Source organism: Drosophila eugracilis, unplaced genomic scaffold, assembly GCF_018153835.1.
Source record: "Drosophila eugracilis isolate 14026-0451.02 unplaced genomic scaffold, ASM1815383v1 contig_575, whole genome shotgun sequence".
NCBI classification, from domain to species: Eukaryota; Metazoa; Arthropoda; class Insecta; order Diptera; family Drosophilidae; genus Drosophila; species Drosophila eugracilis.
Window position 1 is genome coordinate 37,263 of NW_024573454.1, and position 24,591 is coordinate 61,853.

A 24,591-nucleotide genomic window follows, 5' to 3' on the forward strand; every position below is an offset into this window, starting at 1 on the left:
ATGGAATGGAAGCAGACGAGAGTTGAATCGAAGGAAGGCAATGGTAGAAGGTGGCTAACTGTCTGGAGAGTCTGAAAGGACATCTACTAGAAGGGGAGGAGATAGAGAGCTGGCCCAAGTTGTTTTCATTGTACTATGTTGAATAGAATTAAAGGCTTTATTAAAGACTACAACTTAATTTCGAGGTATTACTACATATGGAAATGTTATTATTTGTAAACAATGGAGAAATATTAGAGGCTATTTAGCAACAGCATTAGACAAAAGCCAGAACACAGATGGAGCTGCAATGTTCAATTTACAGATACATCAGAAATATTACCAAATGGGAAAACAATTTCGGAATTAATTGGGAAATACCAAAACCAACAGAAACAATGTAGTCAGACTGGCATAGGGTGAGGGGTTAGTGGAAATAGAACATTTCGTTTGCGGTCATCGGTAAATAATTTAGAACTGGCGCAGCAGCCCAGCCCAACTGGCCATCGAATCCCCCTGTTTTCCCTGATGATATATTACCCCGATATCCGCGACTGAGCTATTTAATCAGCAAATTATACGGACAAACAGTGTGGGCGGTGATGGGGATGGGGGCGTGGCATTGGGCAATGACAATTGAAAATGACAACTCGGAGAGTAGAAACGACGGCTTTAATTTCACTGTTGTGTTCTAGATAAAAGAGAGAGCAGTGGAAAATTGATGGAAATAAATGAAAGCGAAGCGAATCATTGGCCTGAGGCCTTTCAATTCAATTTGATCGATTTCGTCACGACTCGAATTTCGTTTTGGCATATTTGGCAACTTTTCAGCTAGATTTTCCGACGTTTTACCAATTCGATCCAGACAACATCCTGCCACAATTCTCTCAGCCGGTTTTCCAATTTGCCAGAGGCTTTTGTTTGTTTATTAATCGATTATTCTGTAGGATTTTGCAGGATAACTGAAGTGTGTGAAGAGCTGATGAGGTGTTACTTTAAGTTTGAGTTTCGGACCTTGTATTATTTGTTGATATATTATGCAGATTGTTAATGGTCTTTTAATCGTAATATTGCCATTAAAAGTCTGAATTTGGAATACTCTACAGACACTCTCTTTATGCCTTGAATAATTGTCCTCAGACCATGGCATCTCAAACCACGAATCCTTAAAGATTCCAAGGATGCCCGCCGTCTCCATCATTCCCTCAATCATCATCATTCCCATCGATATATTGGCACGTGACCCAATGCCATATATTTCCATTCCCCTTCCATCGCTGGGAAAACAAAAGAGTGGGGAAAATGTCAACAAACGAAGCGGGGAAATCGTGAGCAGGATAAGAGAAGAGAAGACAAAGGAGAATGTTCTCAAGTCAATTCGCCAAGTGAATATTTTGTGTCGCTTTCGCATTTTGCATGCGTATTTCCCAATCCCACTGTCAATATGCTAAGAGTGCGAAAGAGAGGGGTAGCAGAGGGACAGAGACAACACACATGTTGGCTTTTCCCGAATTCTCTGCTCACGTAGCCGTAAACCATTTTGAGGCAGAAAGCGAAAAAAACGAACGATAAAAGAAGCGAAACCGAGACCAAGCAGAAACTACAAATTTTACATGGGAGATGAGAAATGCCACCACGCCCCTTTAGGCCTTCTCCCGTCCTTCCTTGCCGCCTTGTCCCCCTTCACCTAAAAAGAAAGGCATTTCTCCAGACTGAGGCGACTTTATTACGGGCAATTCTTCCCTTAGGGCAAGGAGACGGAGAATTGAGATGCACGCGACATTTCAACGAAATTAAAAGACGGAAAATGCTGAGAATGTCATTCAGAGAAGGGAGAAGAGGACGAAAAGCCATCGAGCTTGCCAATTTAATTCGTTTCTGAATTCCAAATCCAGTTTGCTGGCTTTTGGCCAAAATAATTTACAATATTTATGGGGAATAGGAGAAGGAGGTCTTGTCCATGGAAGTGGGCCACAGGGGAGGGGGAATTCGGTAAGCCAAGTAAACATGAAACTAATATGGGATATGGAAGCATTGAAATGGAAATACAAAGGAAGTATCAAGTAAATTATGAATTGAACACAAAAAGGTTTTTGCACATGAGTATCAGATTTAAAAACCGCATTCTTCAGTCCAATTAAAAACATAAATAAACAAATTTAAAATAGTTTACATGCATTTTAGTAAAAGCTTCCTTTCGTATTTTAAGACAACATTTCAGAAGTTCCTTTCCAATTCATTAGACTTAACTATGCATGAATCAGCCACTTCCTCTCCCATAAATTGGGTTTTCAGCTGACCCTTGGTCATTATCCCACTTCCTCCGTGGAAACTCTGCACAGGTTTCACTTTAGTTCATTTGAAAACTTTCCTCCGAACTACAGTTACCTAAAATGGGAAACCTAAGGAAAAACTAAACTAATTTGTGACCCAAAAGAAGCCAGTCTATGATAACTTCTCCTATAAGTTCTCCTTCCACTCTTCACCTGAGCAGATTGTTTCGTCCACGGGCAGTTCCTCTGCCACATTTGGGGATTTCTGAAGTTTCGGGAAGAGAAGATCCAGAGGAGGATGTCTTGAGGAAGGGGAAGTGAGCCACATAATTCCTGGACCACTGACAAATTTGAAACTTGCACCGCGAAATTACGCGGACTGATGAGCAAACTTGGCCCAAAGAGACATTCAACGTTCTACGTTTACATTCGCATTCATAGAGATGAGAAATTACCCACAGGGAAACGGAGAGAGCGAGGGAGATGGAATTTAGGGGGAGTGAAAGAGAGCGATTCTCTGGATGCTCAAGTATCGTGTAAATGGCAACAATTTCTGGTGAAGTGAGCAGCATATTTTGAATACCTACCACATTAAAATACACTGGGAAAAGAACTTATACGTAAGTATAAATCGGAATACATTTATCTGAGTAGATTAAGATTCGTATTTGTTTCACATCCAATAAAGTTATGTAGGAAATCCTAATTGATATATGACCTTCTTCTATATTATCTTCTCTTCCTTTAACACTTTTTATAAAATTGTTTCTAAACTGTTTCATGTTCTACTTTTTTTCAGTGTAAAGCTCCCACTTGTGGTTTTTGGCGTGGGCGCATTATTTAAATTTTCATTCTTTCAAATTTATTTCGCCACAGACTCATAATTTAATACAACTTTTCTGTGGCATCTCCCCTCTCTTTCTATCTCTTTTCATCCGTCTCTCTCATATTGTGTTTATATGAAATGGCCGGTGTGTGTGAGTGTTTTAATGTGTGTTACTTTCCTCTTAGCGGAAATTTTTTGTTTCCTCTTCTGTGGCTTTTTTGGTGCTTTCAAATTATTCGGTGGCTGAAAATAAGTCAAAGGGAAGGAACAAGGGCCTCTCCTTCCCCTTTCCCACCAGTATCCCTGTCCCTTTCCCCCAGTACCCCGTCTCTCCTTTTCGCCAGCTTAGTTCCCTTGTCTCACTTCCATCGCTGTAAGCCAAACGCTCAGCATACAAAAGCAATTACGATGGGTGCTACACTGACTGGGGCCTTAAAATCGCGATACTCAAAGTCAAGGGATTGACAGATGCCCCGCCCCTTTCCCAACACTCACCCCGCCACATTTTAGAGGCTTCAATCTGTCAAAGCAAAAGGAAAATCACTGCAGGACCCACGAAAGTTTTCCCCGACAGAATTGTGGCCAAACTGAAAGCTAGGAAAAGGAGGGAGGAGAAAGTCTCGCCAGTGCAAACAATGGAAAACTGCTGCCCCTTTCCCCGCTTTTCACTCATTCACTCTGCTTGCATTTCATAATTAAACAGAAGTGGAAGGCTTTCCTTTTCCATGAGGAAACTCCCACAAATCTGTTGCCAGGAAAAACTGTGACACGACCTCAAATCGGAAGGGAGGAAAACTCATTTAAAAAAGTGAAAACAAAACGGAATGAGAGTGGGGAAAATTTACTGGCGACTTTGTTTTCATTTATCGCGAACTTTTCTTTATTTTCTCCCAGCTTAGCTGCAATTTTTCCTTGTCTCCGAGTCCCTTTCTTTCACTCTTGTCTTCGAAATGAGGAAAAGCGATACAAATCATGACAAGTGACCCAGAATCAAAAGAAACTGAACTCGGACTTAAGCTGCTTAGAGGAAATAAAAGAGAATCTTTGAAAATTCAGGAAATTTATCGCCAATGGTTGAAAATATAATTCTGTCAAAATTAGAATTATTCAAATTTTTCTCCCTGTACTGACCTCATGTTCTCCTTTTGTCTACTAAAGAAGAAAAAATAAATAAGTACTTAAACTAAAAATAAATTCATTTTCCAGGAATAAACAATTGCTCGTCCAACTTATGAAGCCGTAAATATTGTGCCAGGAAGGGAAAATATTTATTTACTGAGGAGGATGGAAAACTTTGAGTAACAATCAAACTGAAAGTTGCTAATTTTTTGTGGCAAGCCCAAAGACCAAACTTCTTGCAAAGGAAAATATTAAATACAATTACCAAATTAATTTACATGACTGCAAAACTTGAAAAACAATTAAAAAGTTTGCAAACTTTGCCCCAAAAAAAAGAAAAATAAATCCAACTAAAATCGGAATATGTGAGCACTGCAAAGTTTGCCAATAAATCGGAATTTTGTTGGCAAACAAATCCTGGATTCTTTCTATCCTTTGGCTGCTCAGATATTTCAATCGAATATTCCGTTTGCTCTGCGGATTCCTGGAACCACAAAGGTTTGTTTGTTGCGCAGTTTTCCTCGTGGTTTCTCCTATGCTTGCCAGGCGAATTTCCCGGAGAAATAAATTTGAAAACGGCGCGGTTTTTCCTTTTGCTTATCTGTTGATTCAGTTCCCTCTTCGTTGTCTCTGTTATGTTGTGGTAAACAAATTAACAGAAATGTTGAGCGATGTTCTTCTAGAGACAAATACAGAAAAAAGGAGAAAGGAAAAGTTTCCCTGCCACACAAATCAATTAAAAGTTTGCCCCGAGCTCAGGCAGAACTCTTCAATCTTCCATCTTCATCAGACTTTAAAGGGATTCTCATCTTTCCAGTAGAAGGATCTGCAGCGATGAATCAGGATGGTATTCCAGCATCTCCTTTAAATATATTTAATTGCAATTCGAACAGTGATTGATGGCAGGATCTGTTCGCTCATCCTCATCTTATTCCCCGATAAACATTTCTAATTGATATTTAAATTGAGACTTTTGTTTGCTGCTCTCCCAAGGCAAACAAAATCCAAGAAGTTTGCCAACCTCCAAGACAAATAAATTCAAATTCGGGTGGATAACCTCCCCATTTCCCCTGGCACTTCCACCCATTTGAAATGTGCCAGTCGTTGACATGAATAATAAGAATTTCGACCACGGAGGACTGTCTACGGAATAAGGACTCAGGACTACTGACCTCCCCCAAGCTGTGGCTCGCGAACGGATGTTGGTCTCGAATTATGGCAACAGAGTGTGAAATTTTGAAGAAGAGAGAGAGAAAGCTTTTCCCGAGAATTATCTGAAGGATGCCCCCGGAACGAAGAGAGAATGTTTCCTGGCAACATGTTGACAATGTCTGGCAACATTTGTTGCCGAGCAAGCAGCATCCTTCGTCCTTTGGATCTCCCATGCCTTTTCCCTTTTTATTGATTTCTCGTTCTGTTTTGCTTCGATTTGAGGTTGGAAAGAGGGAAAAGAGTCAAAGGATGGGCGGCAGATGGGTTTCTAGGTCAATTGCTTTCTGGTTGCCTGTGCCACCCATCCCTTCGTGTTTGCTGGTGACACTTTTCGGGGTTCCGCTTACAAAACCACAGGCATTCCTCTTCAAATGGCGTAACCATATGCCACCCTTTTCCACAGTTTTCGCACTTTAAACCAATTACGAACTTGGCCCAAACGACAAACACTTAATTGGTTTAAAGGCCTTGACAAAGTTTTCACTGGCAATTTGTGATGGTTGCACATTTCCATCCTGTCCTACTGACATGCCACGCCCACCTAAATGGAGGACTCCCGAAATGTATTTGTTTTGGTTGGGCGTGGGAGGAAATTGCACGAAATTCTGCGGACAAAGCCAAAAATTAATGAGCAGGATGCAGGTCAAAGTGCACTCCCTCTTCCTCCTTTTTTATCCTCCTGATCATCGTTACCCCGTTTTTGTGATAGATGATGCCGCCTGTTTCTGTTCCTGGCACCCGTTTAAAATTCCGCTCACGCAGGACATCAGCTTGGATGCAGTGGCCACATCCCCTGCTCCTGATTCTGGCTGTGGTTCTGCTGCTGGCTGCGTCCTCTAGCAACGAGTTGTGGTTGCCATGGGGAGAGAGGTCGATATCGGGGAAAAACAAGGTGCAGTTGCAATTTGGGGCCTCGGTTCGGCTCACATTGTCAGCACTTTCATTATTGCCCGCACTTTGGTCCCAAAATAGCAAAAGGAAGGGCTTAGGAATGTGGGTGGAGCAGCTGAGTTCGGTTGATTGGAGAGCATTTTTCCACGCTGCTCACTAAAGTCCCGATGAGGCAGCAAACAAAGCATTTTTCAAGTGTTTTCAGGCATTTTCCGGCATCCGATGAAAGGCAACCAAATGGAGATGAAATCCGAGATGGCTCAAATGGATTGCAAGGCTTCTGCACCTCTTCAGGTGAATTAGAGGAGATCTTCATTTGATTAGGTTAGTTCAAGGATGTCTTTAAGGTCCTAAGTTTGAGAGACTTGGTACTATAATGAGGGTACAGTAAAGTATAGTACTAGTCCCGTGTTTACGAAAGTGTTTCACTTCCCTTTCCCTCATTTGCTTTTTACAACCTAACATTCCATTACTCATACGCATCGTTGTCCCCACTCGCCTGCTCCACTTCTCTTTTTTATCCGCCTGGTGAAGTGCTTTCAGTTCTGCTTGCGGAATTTTTAATGAGTTCACAGTCCGAGACAAGTTCGGACACGAATTAGAGAAATGTTTTCCCTTCACTTTTCAAGAGGTCAAGGCTCGTTTCTGACCTTGAACTTACACATGAAGAAACTCGAATGGAAGCCGCAATGCGAAGCATTTTCCTTCCTTCTGGATTAAGAGTATTTCACCACAGAGAAATGCGTCGACCTCCCATTGCCTTCTGTAATACATTTTCTAGCTTTGTCTTAGATTTCGGAATTCCTTTTGGCCTACAAATGCAAATAGAAGCACTCGGATAGGGTGGCAAAGTTCCACCCACCTTAAGCCGCTGTATTGCCAGCAAATAAAGATTTTCCCCACTTCCTAGAGAACTTTTCCTGACCCCAATGCATCACTAGTTGAGGTTTAGCTCTTCGCTTAAATGGAGATGAACACCTCCCCTTCATCCTGGGCCACATCAATTTGAATGTTTCGCCTTGTTTGAGATGCTAATGCTGCGGAGAACACGAATATCTCAGCTGTCGGGGAACAGAGAGGTTAACCGGAGGCCAGAGGGAAAGTCAAGTGGGAAGCACCTGAGTCACGTCCTCTGTTTCCATTCTCGATTGTGCGACAGTTGAACACTCGGAAATGGGTCGAAGGTGTTGCATGATTTATGGATGGATGAAGATGAAGGGAGTCCCTGAAGGTGAAGGAGATGCACTCGCTGCTGCTGTTTATGTTCCTGGTGGTTAATATCCTGCGAACATGGAGCTAACAATAGGTTACTGGAAGAGGGCATCCAACCCGAAGGAGTCATCATTTGCATATGGATAACACCAGTGTCTCCATTTTCTCCCCTTTTCCATTTCTCCAGTGAGCCACTTGCCGCGACTGCCAGCTGAACAAGCCAGGGAAATGCGATAGAGACATCTGCCATTTTCCCCGATTCCTTCCCACATTGTTCAGTGAACGCCCATTGAGCCATGCATAAAATATGTTACAAGGCATCCGACCATGCCCACTTCAGGGGAGGGGCGGAGGATCCTGGGAGATGCCATCCTGCCGTCGATAAATTCGTTAAAATCTTCGCTCCATTCAATTAAAAGCGGAAAACAAAATAAACCGAAAACACGTCACCAGAAATGGAGGAAATTAAGGCGGAGAAGAGAAAGGATATGCAGAGGGAAATGTCATCCGAGGAGGAAACCAGGAAGGACTCTCCTGAATCGATCTGGGCTGACATAATGATGAAATAAAAGTTTCGATTTACTCAGGGTGAAAGGATAAAGTGGAGAAGGATGTAAAACAGGGGAGGCCAACTGTTGCAATGAAATTATCCAGGGGCCAGGATTCCCCTTCCATAACTTGTGGCTGAATGTTAATTAAATGAAATTTCAGCGCAAGTTGGAAACTCTTCAGTGGACAACTGTTGGGGCGCTTAAATAGAAATCATGGAAAAAGGAACAGAGTTAATAACTCTGCTTGGCTTTCATTGTAATGTGTACTTTCGTTTACTTTCTTTCCTTGTTTTCCTTTGAATTCCTTGACCTTCTCCAGTTTATTTTTGCTCTGATGAGCTCAGTAAATGAGGAGTAGCTACAAGCCCTATTAGGTGTAACATTGTTTGAAGAATTTTTATCTTTCACTGATTTTTACCTCTTTTGAACTCAACTAAAAGAGTACATCAAGTCAATACCTTAAAAGGCCTAAAGTGGAACTCGATATTATAATTATTATTTGCTGAGAGCAAAGTAGAATTGGAGTCGCACCCGCAGGCTCTGAATGAAATCATTCATTACCGAAATTAAATGGGGACGGTGGCGTATGAGTAATAGTAATCCGATCTTAGTTTCCTCCTCACTCACTCTTCGATGCTGCATTTTCCTATCAGACTCAGTTTCCAGTTGCTAATGTGCGAAGAGGTTCCTAATTAATTTTGTATGACTACGCAAATGAGGGGAATCCAGAGTGGAGTTTGTGCTGGAAATTCGGGATAGCAAGTCATGTGAACTAATGATAAACACTCTCGTTGGGATGTGTGGAAACGGAATGGGAAACTAAGCCAAAGCGGATGCTCAGATAACGGACAACAACGAAAGCCAGGAAGTGGGAGTTGGTAGACACGAAGAGGAAACAGGAAGAAGGGAAGTGCAGTTGTTCTGCGAATAATGGCGAACTTTGATTAAAAATACAATTATTTTATCCCTTCACTGGTAAATAGTGAAAGAGGGAAAAGTCAAATGCAGTAACTGCAATAATAAAGTGGGAAAAAGTGGTTAAAACTGTTCAAGTCAATAACAGACCAAATAATAACTAATGAGGCATTCAGATGGAACGCATTCCAAACGCTTTCATGCCAATCAAACGCAAAAGGATGTTAAGTGGAAATCGCTGGAAAAGGTAAACAAAGTTAACGAGGGAAATCTGAACAATCAAATGTCTCGCTCCGTTTGATGTGGTTAATGGAAATTGGAAACGAAGCTGTCAATTATTAATTTTATGCTTTTTAAAGGATTTCAAAGAATCTGAGCTCAAAGTGAAATTGTGGCAAACTTTGCTCAGGATTTTTCCTCTTTTAACCTCTTCCAAAAGAGGCAGAGGAGAATGAAGGGAAAAAGGCAGAAAGGCAAGTAAAGCACATGGAAATAACATGAAAAACTGCCGCAATTTGTTCCAAAAACAAAGAAAGTTTTGCTTGTCGAAGAGGAAATGCAACAAAGTATAGGAAGGAAAGTGCAGCTGGGGAGATATTTAAATCCTTTCCCCTCAGTGTTTTCTACTGCAATCAGCCACTCCCACGTTTGTATCCCGCCCACTATGATGACTCCTAATAAAAACCACAGCAAAGTAGGGAAAAAAGATAAGAAATCGGAGAGGGAGGAGTTCATGTTTTCCCTGTCATCTCTTTCTTTAGTTGGCTTAAAAGGAAAAAGGGAAAAGTGTAGGTGATAAAGGGGGTTTACGAATGGGGGAAATCGGGAGGGACTAGGGACACTTGCTGCTTGCCTTTGTGTTGTTTACAACTGGCGAGTGACTTTTATTGCCTCCCATTTGGATTTGCATTTCGGGGCAGCTGAATAGCCCATAATTGAAAGTGGGACAAAATGAGGACAGGACTCCGTGATTAAAGGATATTCGAGGAATGGAAACTGATTAAGAAGGTGCCTTAGAGTTCGATTGATTCAACATCTTCCACTCTAAAAAATCCTAAAGGAAAACTTTCTCATCATATAAAAGCAGCTAAAGGGTTTCCTCCGCAGATAGTTTTCCACAGCCTCATTTTCATTCTCGACACATTGAGCAACTCTGAATGTGCGGGCATAAAACTAAGTGCTCCCTTTCAGGATCTCTCCCTGCTCCTGTCTTATATCGCATATCCCCTCCTAACTTCACATCCTGTGCCTCCTGAATCCTTTCATTCCACATTTAGCCGAAGGGAAACGCATCAGAAAGGAAAATGCGGTTAGACAAGAACAAGGAAACAGAAAAGGACCACGGAATGGGAAAGAAACAGGAACAGAAGGGGGGTAGAGAGGGGTTACAGGGCAGCAGTCAACATTTGCTGACTTAGCTGCAATTATGGCAGATATTTTTATGAACTTGATGTCAGCACACACTCACACAGAGACACTTCCTCCGACACATGACACACACATATATGGAGATAAATATATATAGAAGGGAAGATAGGGACAGTGGCTCTACTGAATGGAGGAAAACTGCGAGCTGGAAAGCCAAACGGTGCATGGAAAATGAAGATGAAAATGCCAGTTTGAGAATCTTCCGCAAGAGCTTGTGAAGTTGCTGAAGAGCTTCTTGTGAGAGTGGGAATCCCCTTTAAGTTTTACATTTATTAAGAGGAAACTAACAACAAACCTTCTTATTTACTATTAAAGGGTGAAAGGGCCAAACTTTTAGACTTACTTTTTAAATTGAAAAATGGATTGCTTAAAGTGTTTTTGCTTAAGTATTTTCCTCATTCACTAATTTCCTGTCCTCATAAAAACACTCCAATATCAAAATTAATTTCACTGTGTTGTTGGCTTAAAGGGTCGCACTTGCATATGAAAAATATGTCCACGGCGAAAAACCGCACGAATTTCCGCTGGAAAACAGCAAAGAGCAGGACTTAATTGTTCAAATATTTTCAGAGCACACATGCATCCTCCTTTGACCTCCCCACTCGCACCCCCGTTGGCATTCACTCCACTGAAACAATGAAAGTATGCAAGCAAAATCAGGACTCCGCTCTTACCAAAAACTCACTCCCAAATAATTTACGAGGCAACCGTTTTCATTGTTAATTTCCATGGAAGGAAGAAAGGGAAAATCGCACTCCTTTGTTGCATTTTTAACACTCTTTGTAGGAAAACAAATTTCAGGAGTGATCAGCAGGGCGTTTTCCATCACATTTTCATCGCTCTTACTTCAAGGCTCAATAAAAATCATCAACAATTCATTTCCAGTTTCATGGCGTTCCCATTTGGCGAATTTTATTCCTCTTTAAGAGTCTCGCGAGGAGAACGATGAAATTCTCCGTCGTAAAATTAAATTTCTCCGCAATTAATTCCGACTTCCCTTCTTCTCTCGGAGAGAAGTTTGTTGGAATTTTTATCGCTGACCCGGAATGACCTTAGCATCGATTTCATGGCCTCCCACTTCCCACCCTCCTCTGTTTGATTTTATTTTCTTTTAATTTATTTATCTTTTTCGTAGTTGCTTCCCTTGAAGTTGATTTTATGCTCCAGCTCACTCCGTCTCCATCTTCTGTCCCTGACTTTAGCCGCCTTCCTTGTCGCCTATTAATTGTGTTTAAATTAGTGCGGGGAAGAGGGGAAAGCTTCGATTTCTGTTTATCTTTAGCAATTGCCACTAAAACTGGAATGAATTTTCTTTGAAATTTATTGCTCCGGAAATTAAAGAAAGTTTGCAAAAGAAAACGACTCTAGGGAAAGTACTAAATGAAAAGCATTGAGATGTTGGACAGTTAAGCGAGATTAATCATGGTTTAACTCTGGGAATATCAATTAAGGCTTTTCATATAAGTCAGGAAACATATCGCATCGAATGAGATATATATTAAATAGTCATAAATATTTATAATCCATTTATTGACCTTCCAAAAGTTCTTCGCCAATTGAACTTCACCCCAGAGATCAGGGAATCGTAAAACTTTCTAGGGAAGGGAAGGGCAGTCTGAAGTTTTCCAGCAAGAGGATTTTCTATATTGTCGCTGCGTTTTCATTGCTGATTTTTATCCCGGGCACATTGAAAATTTACGAGTTTTCACAGCGCATAAATTCTGCGCCGTTTGCCAATTTTTATTATCTGCAAAATACTTTATGCGCATCTGAGGAATACACTGAGAGGGGAGCACCTAATGGATACATGAACCCAAATTGAGACACTTTGCATAGACCAAAGCAATCATCATCCCCTCGACCGAAGTCGGGAAAGTTCTCCGAGGGAGAAGCTCGGCGAATGAGCCAAGAAATAATGATAAAAGGTGAAAAATGCTCTTAGCGGAGAGGGAAAAACAGAAAATGCTAAGCGTAACTTATTATAAAGGAAGAAGAGACCAAAGGGAAGAAGAAAAGAAAACTTTCCGTGGAAACTTCAGCTGCATGTGTTGCATACTTTGTGGCGCTCCCAAGAAAGCATGAAAAATGAGCAAAGGGAAAAGGAAAGCATTCTGAAATTTCAGCCCCAAGTAAACGGGAAAAACTAATTTTTAATGTCGTAGGAAAAGTTTCTTCCTCCGATTGCGATGCAAAATGTTGTCACTTTGTATCCCGACAGCCAGGATCATCAATCGCTGCTCTCTTTTTTATTTCCGCCAAAGAATCCCTCAAAAGGCTTAGGAAATTGGAAGACAAGAAGTGGAAGCCACAACGTTACCCCAACTTTCTTATACCAATAAATTTTCAATTTCCGCCTCGAAATTTGCAATTTATTTCACTGCAGCAAAGCTAATTTTGCCATCCACTCAGCTCTTTGCTTCTTTGTAAGACACTTTCAGGGAGTTTTCCAAGGTCGATGGTTGGTTCTCCCTGCAGGTTTCCACACTAGCTCACAAGAGTTTATCGAAGGACATAAATACGACGGCAAATTGCATTGTCTTGTCCTAGGATTGCACTTTATTAGATAAGCAAAATAAAAGGTAAACATCTGCCTGGAATCCCCTGCAATCCTTTGACAAGAAAACAACTGCAAAGTTCGTCCTCAATTTTCCCCCATAAATCACGGCGTTTTCCCTCAGTGGGGCTGTCAGCAATTTGATTTGATTTGCAGACTCTCCAAAAATATTTCATAAATATTTACCCACAGTTTTTCCCCCGATTTCTAACACTTTTTCTGGCTCTCCTCCTTATCGCAGGGCGAGCATTTGCAACTGTGAAAATATTTTCCGCGCTTTCCGTTTGTTTTTCTCCTGCTACTTTGTAGTGCAAATATTTTCCACCATTTTTGCACTTCATTTGCTGGGTGGGCGTGTCCGAGAGGGACGTTGCTGTTTGTTTTTCTTTGATGTGCTAAATTGGTGCACCGATTGCATTCGAAATGAGATTTGATCGCCTTGAAGTCATGAGAAGTTAGCTTTGATTATGGAAAATAAAAGGATGAGAGCCCCTTAGTTTGCATACTTAACTCTCGGATCGGGGATTTTTATTTCTCTTCCCCTTTGGGACAATATCCATTTGGTTTTAACGACTTGCGAGCAAAGTTTCCCGCAGGCAACGCGAATCCTTTTCCCAGTGAAACATTAAACTTTGCCCCATCAGGAAAATAAGGATAACAACAACATGGCGCAGGATGTCAGCAGACAGGAAAGGCAGTCGGGATAATGGCCAAACAAGACATGACAGCAATGAGAGAAAACATTTCCAATAATCCCGAGGAAAAGGTTAAAGGCGCGACATTTCCATAACATTTTCTTTTGTTTTTGGGGCATTTCAAAAGGGCAAGTCTTTCTTTGGCATATTTCCAGGGTCTTGGGCCATTATAACCTTCGAAGCTCAGTTAGCTAATGTTTAACCAAAGCCAAAGAAAAAATATTCTGTGTTTGAATAGGCGTTCTACCCATCCACATTCAATTTGGATCCTCTCCCAACCACGCCTGATATAATTTGTCTAATTAACTCATTCAGAGTTTATCCTTCAACACCCCTCCCCTTTCCCACCCCTCCCATTCCCCTTTTTAGGCACTTTTCTTCAGATTTCTCTTAGCTCCGTTTGAACTTGGCAAAGGGAATCCTTTACAGCCTCTAATTATGCCAGTAGGCTAAAAATGCGAGTTGCGTTGCCTAATTGCAGGCGACTGCCTCGAAGTCGGCTCACGTGGCGTATGCGCAACGCCGTTGAACTTTTCTGTTTCCCCTTTGAGGCGTTGTTTCATGGCGCTATATTTTTAATGAAATCAGGCACGTTTCTAAGACATGGGTTAAGCCAAAATGGTAACAGAATTGCTTGCTTGACGCTTTAACTCCGCGTTTAATCAGCTCTTAAGAGAGAGAGAGACAGGAATGATGGGCAGACAATTACTTGCCCTTGAATTCGGGTGAGAATGTGCAATAACCCTTCACCACATTTATGTCCTTGTCTCCTGCAATAGGTTTGTGGTTTCTTACAAGAAGAGGAGAACTTCATTCAACCAAAACAACAAATCCGCAATGAGGACGATTTTGTGTTTAATTAAGCTCGAACTGCAAATGGGTAAAGTCGCTTTCCATTTTCAGAGGGCAGAACAGTCGCTTAGCCATGCAAATTGGATGAGCCGCAGGAAGTCCAAACACCTGAATGGATCCTCGTCCTTCTCATTGTTGACTCCCAGTTCGTTTGCTGTGGTCAGCAATTAAAAATTCAAACTACAGTTGTAACGAGGAATGCCTTACTAATTCTAATTGCAAACTGTGTAGCTGTAAAGCGAATGTCCCCAAAGGACCACAAAGGACACCCCGAGGATGCGGCTCAGCTGCTCTCAATTGTTATGAAAATGCGGTTTAATAATGGAATGAATCTGCTTAGAAATTTACAAGCAAAGTAGATGGGAAAGTGCTCTGAATTAATTGAAATCTCGTTGAAAAGCAATTTCATTCGGACTTTATCATTCACTTCTGGTTGATTTAAGGGATAACTGCCTGTTATCTGCCAAAAACAGTTTTAAAAGGTGCCAAAAAAACAGCGCATAAAAAATGTAAGTTCAGACGACAGCTGGTAAAAGTTTGCCAGCAAACATAACTGCCAAAGGGAAAGGGAGTTGGAAAAGTGTTAACTTTACAACAGTGTCAAAAACTGCAGCCGCATTGGGAAAACAAGTTAAAGCATTTGAAAGTTTGTTGCGGCCAACAGGGATAAGTTTAAAAAAATCGGATATCTGACACTTCAGACGTTTGCTGGCACCTGAATGGTAATAACCAACCCATTGGCAAGTCTCAAGCATCAATGGAGTCTAATTAATCAAAGGTCCAAGTATGATTTTTTGTTCAAGGACTTAAACGCCTGGCTGGACATCAACCATTATCCTTATCAGACTCTTCGCTCATATTTTAGCTGCTCATTGATGCATCAAACTTGTCGTCTGCTACAGTAATTGAACGAAATTTCATTTGCACAACTTCAGAAAATTTCGAGAAGGAAAACCTCTTGAGGGGATTCAACCCCACAAGTCAAACACTCGAACTCCGCTTTTATCTGGAAAAGAACTCTCCAGATGTGAAGTGAAATATGCTGGGGATATTATCGCACTCAAAGCTTTCCACAGATTTCAGATGAATTGCAATGAGAGAGGCTCTTCTGAAGGATGTTTTCAGGTTTCCCTTTGGCCACTCCAAATTATTTTTTACGAGCCTGCTGCCATCAGAAATGACCCAACTAAGTGGGAGGAAAATTGAGGGCGGAAAACTTCAACAGAACTTCAACTTCCTGTCCATCCAATTAATTAAACGATTTAATCACAAAATTATGTGCACAAAGTACTTGTTTGGCCTATAAAAAACTTGTTCACTAACAATGGCAAGGTTATGTAGAGGTACACTGAAATAAATTTATGATTATGTATTAAAATAATAAAAAGAAAAGCGATAGAAATTCTTTCTAAATAAAATTCTTTATACAGAAATGGGATAACTTAAAGAAGAAAGAAGTTCTGAATGCAATTGATTTTTCCCAGTGTAGGGGTGGCGAAATGTTTGTTGGTCATATACAAGTAATCCCATCATCAGTAATTCCCACACTATGGCCGGAAAGCATTTGTACAGCCAACCAACCTTATCGCAGCTGGCACTCGTCAGTTAACTCCGCTTTTGACCATTCGAGGTTGATTCTCCGGCCAGGATGTTCCGCCCCAGCGATAGTGGCTTCCGCCAGAAGTTGACTGGCCTTACATTGAAGGGTGCTCTATATGGTTCATGGATCCTGGGCGTGTTTCCCTTCACCTACGACAGCTGGACGAGGAAATTGCATCGTTCCAAGTGGTTAATTGCGTATGGCTTAATACTGAATACGGCTTTGATTCTGCTGGTGGTTACCAACGACACGGAGAGCGAAACGCCATTGAAGATGCAGGTGTTCCATCGGAATGCACTGGCTGAGCAGGTAAATGGAATCCACGATATTCAGAGTCTTTCGATGGTGTCAATAATGCTGCTGAGAGGTTTCTGGAAAAGCGGCGATATCGAAAAGCTTCTCAATGAACTGCAGGATCTTCAGCATCGACACTTTCGTCATTTTTCCTTTGTGGAGGAAGGCAGTCACTTCGATAGCTTTGTCATGTACAAAGGTTTATCGATAGTTTTGGAAATTTTATCCATGTTGATTCTGGAGCTAGGAATGTCGCCTATTTTTCAGTGCTCAACTATTCATAGGAGTTACCAGTTTGTGTTTGATGATACTCTCTGTTCTTTTGGGAGCTTCACACTTTCACCTAGCTCTGGCCTTTGTCTATCGAAATGTTTGGACTGTAAATAGGGAACTTCTCAGACTAGTTAACAAACTGGCCAATGGAGAAACGGTAAAGTCTGAAAGGGTTGACTATTTGCTCAATCTCTATCATCGCCTTTTCAAACTCAGCAATCGGTTGATATCGGTTTACGACTATCAAATGGTCATGGTGATGGCCAGTTTTCTGATTGCCAACGTTCTGGGCATCTACTTCTTCATTATCTACTCTATCAGCCTAAAAAATAACCTGGATATTAAGATAGTGGTCTTTATACAAGCCCTTGTTATCAATATGGTTGACTTTTGGCTCAATGTTGAGATTTGTGATTTAACAGAAAGAACTGGAAGGCAAACCTCCACCATACTTAAGCTGTTCAATGATATCGAAAACATAGAGGAGAAACTGGAGAGAAGTGTAAGTTAAACTACTGTGATTATATCAAACTTTATAAACTGATTTCCCTCTTATAGATCTCTGATTTTGCCCTTTACTGCAGCCATCGCAGGTTGAGATTCCAGCATTGCGGCCTCTTTTACGTTAACTACGAGATGGGTTTCCGCATGGCCATCACCAGCTTTCTGTACCTGCTGTTTCTCATCCAGTTTGATTTTTGGAACCTGTGAAGAAGACATATTAAAAACGCCCCTGGATTATGTCCCTCTAATTGGTTCGCACTTTCGTGTGTTGTCTGGAGTAGAGTGTTCTTGAAAGGGGGGGGAGACTCGCAGGACTTACAAGTGACAGCTCAAGAAGTCAGGGGATTCTTAAGAGGGTGGAAGAACAAGTGGGCTGTGTCCCCGAGCTTACAAGGAGTCGTGTTTAAGTGAAAGCCTTGTTGACTTTTCAACAGAGAGAACAGGAACACGGCCGCAGGACATCAGCAAGAAAAATGCAAAAAATTTTGCAATAAAAAGGAGAGATATTTGCCTTCTCCTCCACCCCCAAAAAAAAGAAAGAAAGAGGCCATGCTAAAGCCAGAAAGAACATGCACAAGTCAAAAGGATTCGGAGAAATGGAGTAGCTGTGAATAGCAGCGCAATTAAGGCCAACAAATGAACGAGTTTTCAGCTTTCTGTACTTTTTTTGGGAGGGGGGCTGACTAAGAATGCAGCTGGATTTTCCGGCGAACAATGGCTGTGGAAAAAGGAGAGAGAGAAAAGCTGAAAACAGCAGCTTTGGTGCATTTTCTTTGTTCGGCTCTTATGTGATTCTTAGTGTGTGCTCTGCTAATTTCCCCAACTGCGATTTACCAGCTGTTTCCACACTTCCCTTACTGGCTGCTTGTTTTTCCTGATTTATTATGCTTCTGGCTTAGCTTTTGTTGCGGATTTCCATTCAGGTAAATGGATGTTGTGTAGAGCTTATACTTGGTTAAATGCTGCAGGGATAACTTGAATAAAGTGGAGCACTACTAGAAAGTTTAGAAATTAAATCAATTTCTTGATAATGAAGAAAGTATTAAAATTATTAACTTTAAGTCATCCAATCCAAATGCAAGCACTTTTTAAAACCTGTCGAGAGTGAAATGAAATCCCTCAGGAAAGCTACAATTAAGCTGCTGAAAGCTAAGATGAAATCCTGTTAAAAAATCAACACTTGAGGCTGCGGATAATCTGACCCTTAGCCACTTATTGTCAGAGGGCAACCGCTGTCAAGGCCAGGCCAAGAGCAGCCACCACCCGGCCAACTCTTATCCCTGGAATCACTTCCATTAGCCTCGATTAGAAGTCAAGAGGAGGAAGACAATGCCGAAGGGGACATTGACGGCTACAATAAAAACAACTACAAAGGATACGTCGCTCACAGCCAAAGTGCGTAAATTGATTTTTATTATCCTGAGTCCTTCGTAGCGAAGCTACCTCACCCCTCCTTGTAGCTAACCTTACCCATACAACTTGGCTCAGCAAAAAGTTTCGGGCCACATTCACCTCCCTTTCGCATTGGCCAATATATTTGATTTATTGGCTTTATCCGGAATGCGCGCAAATTGTTCATTGCTTTGTTTACACCATAAAAATCCTGATGGACGCATTAGTTGGCCAAAATGTTCATGAGCTTGGCTCGTAAATTTCATCGATAATTTCCGCTCTCATTCTGTTTTTGTCTGGCGGAATATTTATTTGCCCAGCCATTATTTTATGAGAGCATAAAAATCACTCCGGGGTATCGAACACATATTTTATTGGGCACCTACATTAAATTGTAATACCTATCAAATTATCCAAATGACTACACGTATATTTTTGGAAGATGAAATCCAGGCAGTTAGATCAGGTGTAAAATCAGGCTAGACAGATTTTCCAGCTTGAAAAAGGGTTTACCGTTTCTTTTATTAAATCAGATAAAAATCACCTTCCACATTTTTCTGACATCGAGGTCACCTCAGTTTATAATTTGTTCAGTAAATTAATTAAAATTTGCCGCCAGGCTTGCCACGAAATTGAGCTGACTGTCCATTTATTGTAATTAGGGAGCAGGAGAAACTTTTTATTTTTGTTGCCTTCCCTTTAGGTAAAGGACGTCCGTCCAATGACCCAAAAGGATTGCCAACGGCTGTAAATGAAAGGTCAAAGTTTATCAGAAGAAGATTTTTAATTTAAATTTATATGTTTTCCAGCAACCACAAATTGGGTGAATGTATTTGATAGACCGACGCGTCGGTGGGGCGTAAACTGAGAGAGCTTTGAACTTCAAGGGAAGCAGTTAATGAAAAAGGAAACCCTCAGCCCTTTTCCCCTAATTACGATAAATGCTCGCCAATTGTTCCATTGATTCGAGTCGACTGCCTTAATTAGTTTGCCAATGCGTTATAATTTTGGCCTCCAGGCCTCAATTTATATAAGCCGATCGCTGGGTAGAGGAGCTCTCCTTGAAAGTTTCGGCTCAGAAAAGTTTGGCGAAATTAAATAATTGCCAATTTGCTGCAAGTTGCTGGCAGTTTAAACAACAATTCAACGACGAGCAAAGCCGATTTGTGTCTCCATCTAAACTGAAACTAGCGGATGGAGGAAAAGGCGATGGAAGGAAGCCAAGAAAAGCCGGGCAATTAGTGGAATGTCTGACTAAATATTGCAGCTATAGAAAATTTCGTTTGGCAAAACTTTAATTACACTTGGCTGGGAAAGAAGTTTGAAAAGATAGTGGGAGTATCAGAAGATGCTGACACAAGGAGGAATTAGAACTTGGAATGACTTTTTCTATTTTAATATTATCTAAATGAAATATTTAGAGCTTTCATTCGAGACTATAAAACACAAAACGATAAACAAGATGATCTAATAATCGGTAGGGAAGGGAATTTAACCGAACTTATCACTATAAGCGAAATCCGCGTTTCGAGCCTATTCCTGCTGACAAGGCGAATCATCATAAAACGAAGGAATATTTTTATGAATTTTCTTTCTTGCCTGCGTGAAAATGTGCTTCACTCAGCAGAGGCGATAACCAGATGCTGTCATTTTAATAAAAATATATTGAAAGCTGGCACAAATCGAGATGAGCGAACCGAATTATCTGTAAACGTTGACGAGTCGCACCAATAGCCAGAATGTTGACCTAATGCTGACTTCACTGCTGGAATTTTATTGGGTAAACAAAGGATCCAAAGGATCCTGGGGGATGCCACGTGGCCCAAACAATTGGCGGATGTCCTGGGCGAGGGCAATAAATCAAATGCTTGTGTACACTCGAGTTTATATTTGTTTGCCCGCCGTGCAGATGAGCAGGAAATTTGCCAGAAACTCAAGGATGCCGCTGCAGATGGTTGGTGAGGAGAGGAATGGAGAGGAATGGTGGGGAGCATCCCTGGGCCCAGGATAATAAAAATCAATTTACGCGATTGTGTCGAGTGTGGCTGCTGGGCCCTGTTATCGCTGCTGGCTTTGTGCTCTCGATAATCGAAGATAATGGGGGTCTCCCACGACGAGGGTGAAAAAGGACCAGAGGCCTGTAACTGACAGCCAAGGATACCAAGGATGCCAAGGACGAAGGCCACCAGTTTGGCGTGTGTGTTTGTGAGGCATCTTTTGTCTGACTTTTTCATCCGGTCTCACATTGTTGGCCTAATTGTTGCCTGTCAGTTGTAGTTTTCTGGCCTAAATGTTGCTGATATCTGGACAAACGGATAATAGATAAAATGTATAGAACTTCTGGCATAAATCAAGAGCAGGTTGTCCGTTTGCCAAAAGAAATTCAATGAAATACTTAAATATACTTAAATTTGGATGTTCTTAATATTTAACAAACCTTTCAAAACATTTAATTATAAAGAAGATGTAAGCCCATGTATTATTCAAAACTATCACAAAAAAAGGTTGCCTTTATAGTCCATTATTCTTATATATTATGTTAATTTTTTGTACACAAAACTCAGAAACCTCCTAAAGCTCTTCTTGCTAGTTAAGACCATTGCTTGTGTGTGAGAATAGTAAGAGGGGAATCCCTGCATTCTTGGCCAGCTGAAAGGCAAAAACCTCGTTCATTTGCTGGCCTTAATTGCACTTCTTTTTACAGCCACTCCATTTCTCAGGCGCTTTTGACTTGTGTTTTTCGTGAGCTTTACTTTTGGCCTTTTGCATAGCCTCGTTTAAGTCAGAGGGAATGGCAGAGGAGTTTGGCTTTTATTTCTGCAACTTATGCCCTGTGGCCCTGTTCCGATTTTCCTTACATTTCCCAACTGCAAGTCATACACTCCATTCACTCGACGACATCTGCCTGTAGGGAAAGTGATTCAGCTTTTATCGCCATGATGTCACCTGCTTAATATTGCATATCATGTCTGTCTGGACAACTTAGTGACAGCCTTAAAGGAAATTCACACTAATTGACAGCCTGGGGAGTTACAAGTTCATAAAATCAAACTGCACCAAGAAGAGCAAGTAGAGGACGCTGGTGACCAGCATTTCAAAGCCCATCTCTCGATTTATGTGAAATAATCCACAGTGGAGAAATTTAAATCTTCGATGGCTGCAGTATAAGGCAAAGTCTGAGATCTGAAAGGAAAATCACAAAAAATTTGTTTTAATTCACTGATTTTTAAATGGTTTTTACTTACACTTTTCTCTAGATCTTTATCCATGTTCTCAACATCATTAAATAACTTGAGAATCATTGAAGTTTGCCTTCCAGTTCTCTCCACCAAATCACAAATAGCAACACTTAGCCAGAAATCTAGGAAATTGTTGACCACTGCCAAGGGAAACATGATCAGCATTACGAATAAGGACATCTGGCTCAAGCTGATCCTGTAGACGATCATATAGAAGCAAACAATGATGTTGGCTACCACGAAGACTGCCATTATTAAAACCATTTGATAGTCATAGCAATCGGTTAGTTTTCCATAGAGATTCACAAGTTTGTTGTAGAGTTTTAAGAGTAAACGAACTCTGGTTGAGCTACCCTTCCTATTAGCTCTCAAAGAACTTACGATTTCGAGGAGTTCCCTGTTTATCAACCATAAAAAACGGTAGATAAAGGCTACTCCCAGAAGAAAATGTATGGCCAAAAGTATGGTTCCAAAGTTTGACCAACAAAACGACAAAAACATTTGCTATTGGCATTGTTTGATTTGGAAGTCCAAAGTGGATAAGCCATGTGCACGCCATTCCAGAGACTACGAGGAAGGCCTTTTGGATAACATAGCCATCGAATTTTGGACATTCCACAGCCTTAGAGCCAAAGTACTTGACTTCAAGGAGCAGCAAATCGTTGTAAATCCCCTCCAGACTTTTGCTCCTCCAGAATGTTCGCAAATACATCGTACAGATTGTCAGCACTCCGACTATTCCCAATAGCGAGCTAATTTGACGTAGCACAAAGTTCCTTTGAAAGACATCCAACGTGACCCCATTTTCCTGGTCATTTCCATTCTGTCTTATCATTAGGAAAAGCAGACCAGAGCTTAGGGTAATTCCATAAAGGATTATCCACTTGCAGCGAAGCAGTCTCCTCTGTTTCGGTTCATACTTAAATGGAAAAATTCCAAGCAGCCAGGAACTGTATAGGATAGAATTCAGGATAATGTAGACTAACTTCCGTTTAAAAGAACAACCAGCTCGGAACATCGCTAAACGACTAACCAACTATTCACGACAAGCCTCGTCAACTGCCAGAAATCCACAAAAAAATCAATTAAGCTAGTTACTAATGGAATGGTTAGTAATCTAAAGACAACATGAAAGTTACATCAGTTTAAGATAAAGAAAACAGGAAGTGGGAAGCATAATTAAATATTCATTTTTGGTAGGTATATTTTCTTAATAAGCACTGGATATAATATCATATAATCTCAAATAATACATTTTACAAGTTCATATAGTCAAACTGAACTAAATAAATCAAGTATAAAAAACTGGCTATGATCATTTGAAAACCCTTGCTGAAGTTTATCGAAAAAATTCCACAAAGTTTGAAGTCAAATTTGCGGTGACTGCAGAGTAAAGCAAATTCGTTTACCTGTTGGACGGATATGTTGAACTAAATTATAAATCAGAAAAACATACATAGAGAAGTACTCACATTTCTTTCTAGCTGCAAATCGGTGTGCTCCACATCATTAAATAGTTTCAGGATGGTTGAGGTTTTCCTTCCAGCTTGCTCTGTAAGTTCACATGCAGATATGCTCAACCAAAAGTCCCAAACATTTATGAGCAGAGACTGAGGAAAGATCATTAGAAAGATTGAACATTTTTGCAAAGTGATACCATAAACAATCAAAAAATAGATGACCACAATATTGCCGGCAACCGCTGATGCTAAGACTATGACCATTTGGTATTGATAGGCGGTCACCAACTTCTTTCTGAGCTCCAAAAGGCGATTGTATAAGGCAAGATATTGACGTATCCTTGAGTAGTCCGTTGTGGGATCAACTCTTAGTTGATTAACCAAGTCCTTGAGCTGGCCATTGATCAGCCAAACATAACGATAAATAAATAGAATCCCAAAAATATAGTGCATTGTATTCACGTTGAGAGATGTCAGCAGCAGGCAGCTCAGGATTACTAGAAATGCATTTGTGTGGCTTCCATTCATTCCGAAGTTAACCGCCAGGAAGGATATAATCTGTCCCATCATTGTCGCATACTTTTGAATCACTAAGCATTCGAATTTCGGGCACTTCTTTGTATTTAAAGTCTTAAAGTCTTTGTGTTCCATAACCAAAATTTCGTTGAAAATTTCCTCAACCTCCTTGCTTTTCCAATAATTCATAAAATGCATTATTACGGCTGCGAAGACGCTCAACATTCCTACTAAGATGTTTATCATCTCCAGCACAGGATTTCGCTCAAAACCCTCTAGCTTTCTTTTACTGAAGTCCTGGGCACAGAAAAGCAAGATAATCATAAGACAGCAATTCCCAATTAAGCCATAGAGAATTAGCCAACGGGAGCGCCTCATTTGATATTTTTTGGTATCAAAGATAAATGGAAAGAGGCCCAGCAGCCAAGATCCATATAAGGTTGACCACAGGAAAAGCCTGACCAATCGAGGACGAAATTCACGGCGCGTACTAAACATTTCCGACTTCGAGACATAAATGAAATGGTATTGTAGTTAATTAGATGTTATTAGAAATGAAATAAAAACGAAAGGGAAAATGAACAGAAACGTAATAACTGTAGGGAAATAAAGAACTTACTGATGGCTCTAAAAGTTAACCATCTATATGAACCCTTTTAGGATTATTAACTTTGCTGTCAACTGCTCGGAAGCACTTTTAGAGTAATTAATAGTGATTGTTAGGTCATTCGCTATCCTCTTTCTAAATTTTCAGTGATGTACTATCGATGCCAAGGATATGTTTAAAAGTTAGTACTTCCAACTAA

The 24,591-nt window shown here is 40.8% G+C and overlaps 3 protein-coding genes across 3 annotated transcripts; 1 reads left to right on the forward strand and 2 right to left on the reverse strand.

Annotated features, from left to right (window-relative positions):
- The first annotated feature begins 16,155 nt into the window (after nt 1–16,155).
- LOC108115788 (gustatory receptor for bitter taste 22e) lies at nt 16,156–17,385 on the forward strand. Its single transcript, XM_017227360.2, is given in 3 exon segments — nt 16,156–16,659; nt 16,661–17,176; nt 17,233–17,385. Coding segments are annotated over 3 exon segments (1,173 nt in total).
- Nucleotides 17,386–21,600: 4,215 nt separating this feature from the next.
- On the reverse strand, nt 21,601–22,827 carry LOC108115789 (putative gustatory receptor 22d). The gene is given in 3 exon segments (XM_017227361.2): nt 21,601–21,753; nt 21,816–22,280; nt 22,282–22,827. Coding segments are annotated over 3 exon segments (1,164 nt in total).
- A 238-nt stretch (nt 22,828–23,065) lies between these two features.
- Nucleotides 23,066–24,283, reverse strand: LOC108115786 (putative gustatory receptor 22b). The gene is made up of 2 exons (XM_017227359.2): nt 23,282–24,283; nt 23,066–23,218 (listed from the first exon to the last, which is right to left on the reverse strand). Exons 1-2 carry the CDS (start codon nt 24,281–24,283, stop codon nt 23,066–23,068), a joined length of 1,155 nt encoding a protein of 384 aa, XP_017082848.2.
- Between the last annotated feature and the right edge of the window lie 308 nt (nt 24,284–24,591).

Bases quoted from the DNA above. Each gene is read 5' to 3' on its own strand.
- LOC108115786 (XM_017227359.2), bottom strand. From the start codon at position 24,283: ATGTTTAGTACGCGCCGTGAATTTCGTCCTCGATTGGTCAGGCTTTTC. The intron at 23,219-23,281 runs GTGAGTACTTCT...TCCGTCCAACAG, and splicing joins ATTTGCAGCTAGAAAGAAAT to GTAAACGAATTTGCTTTACT.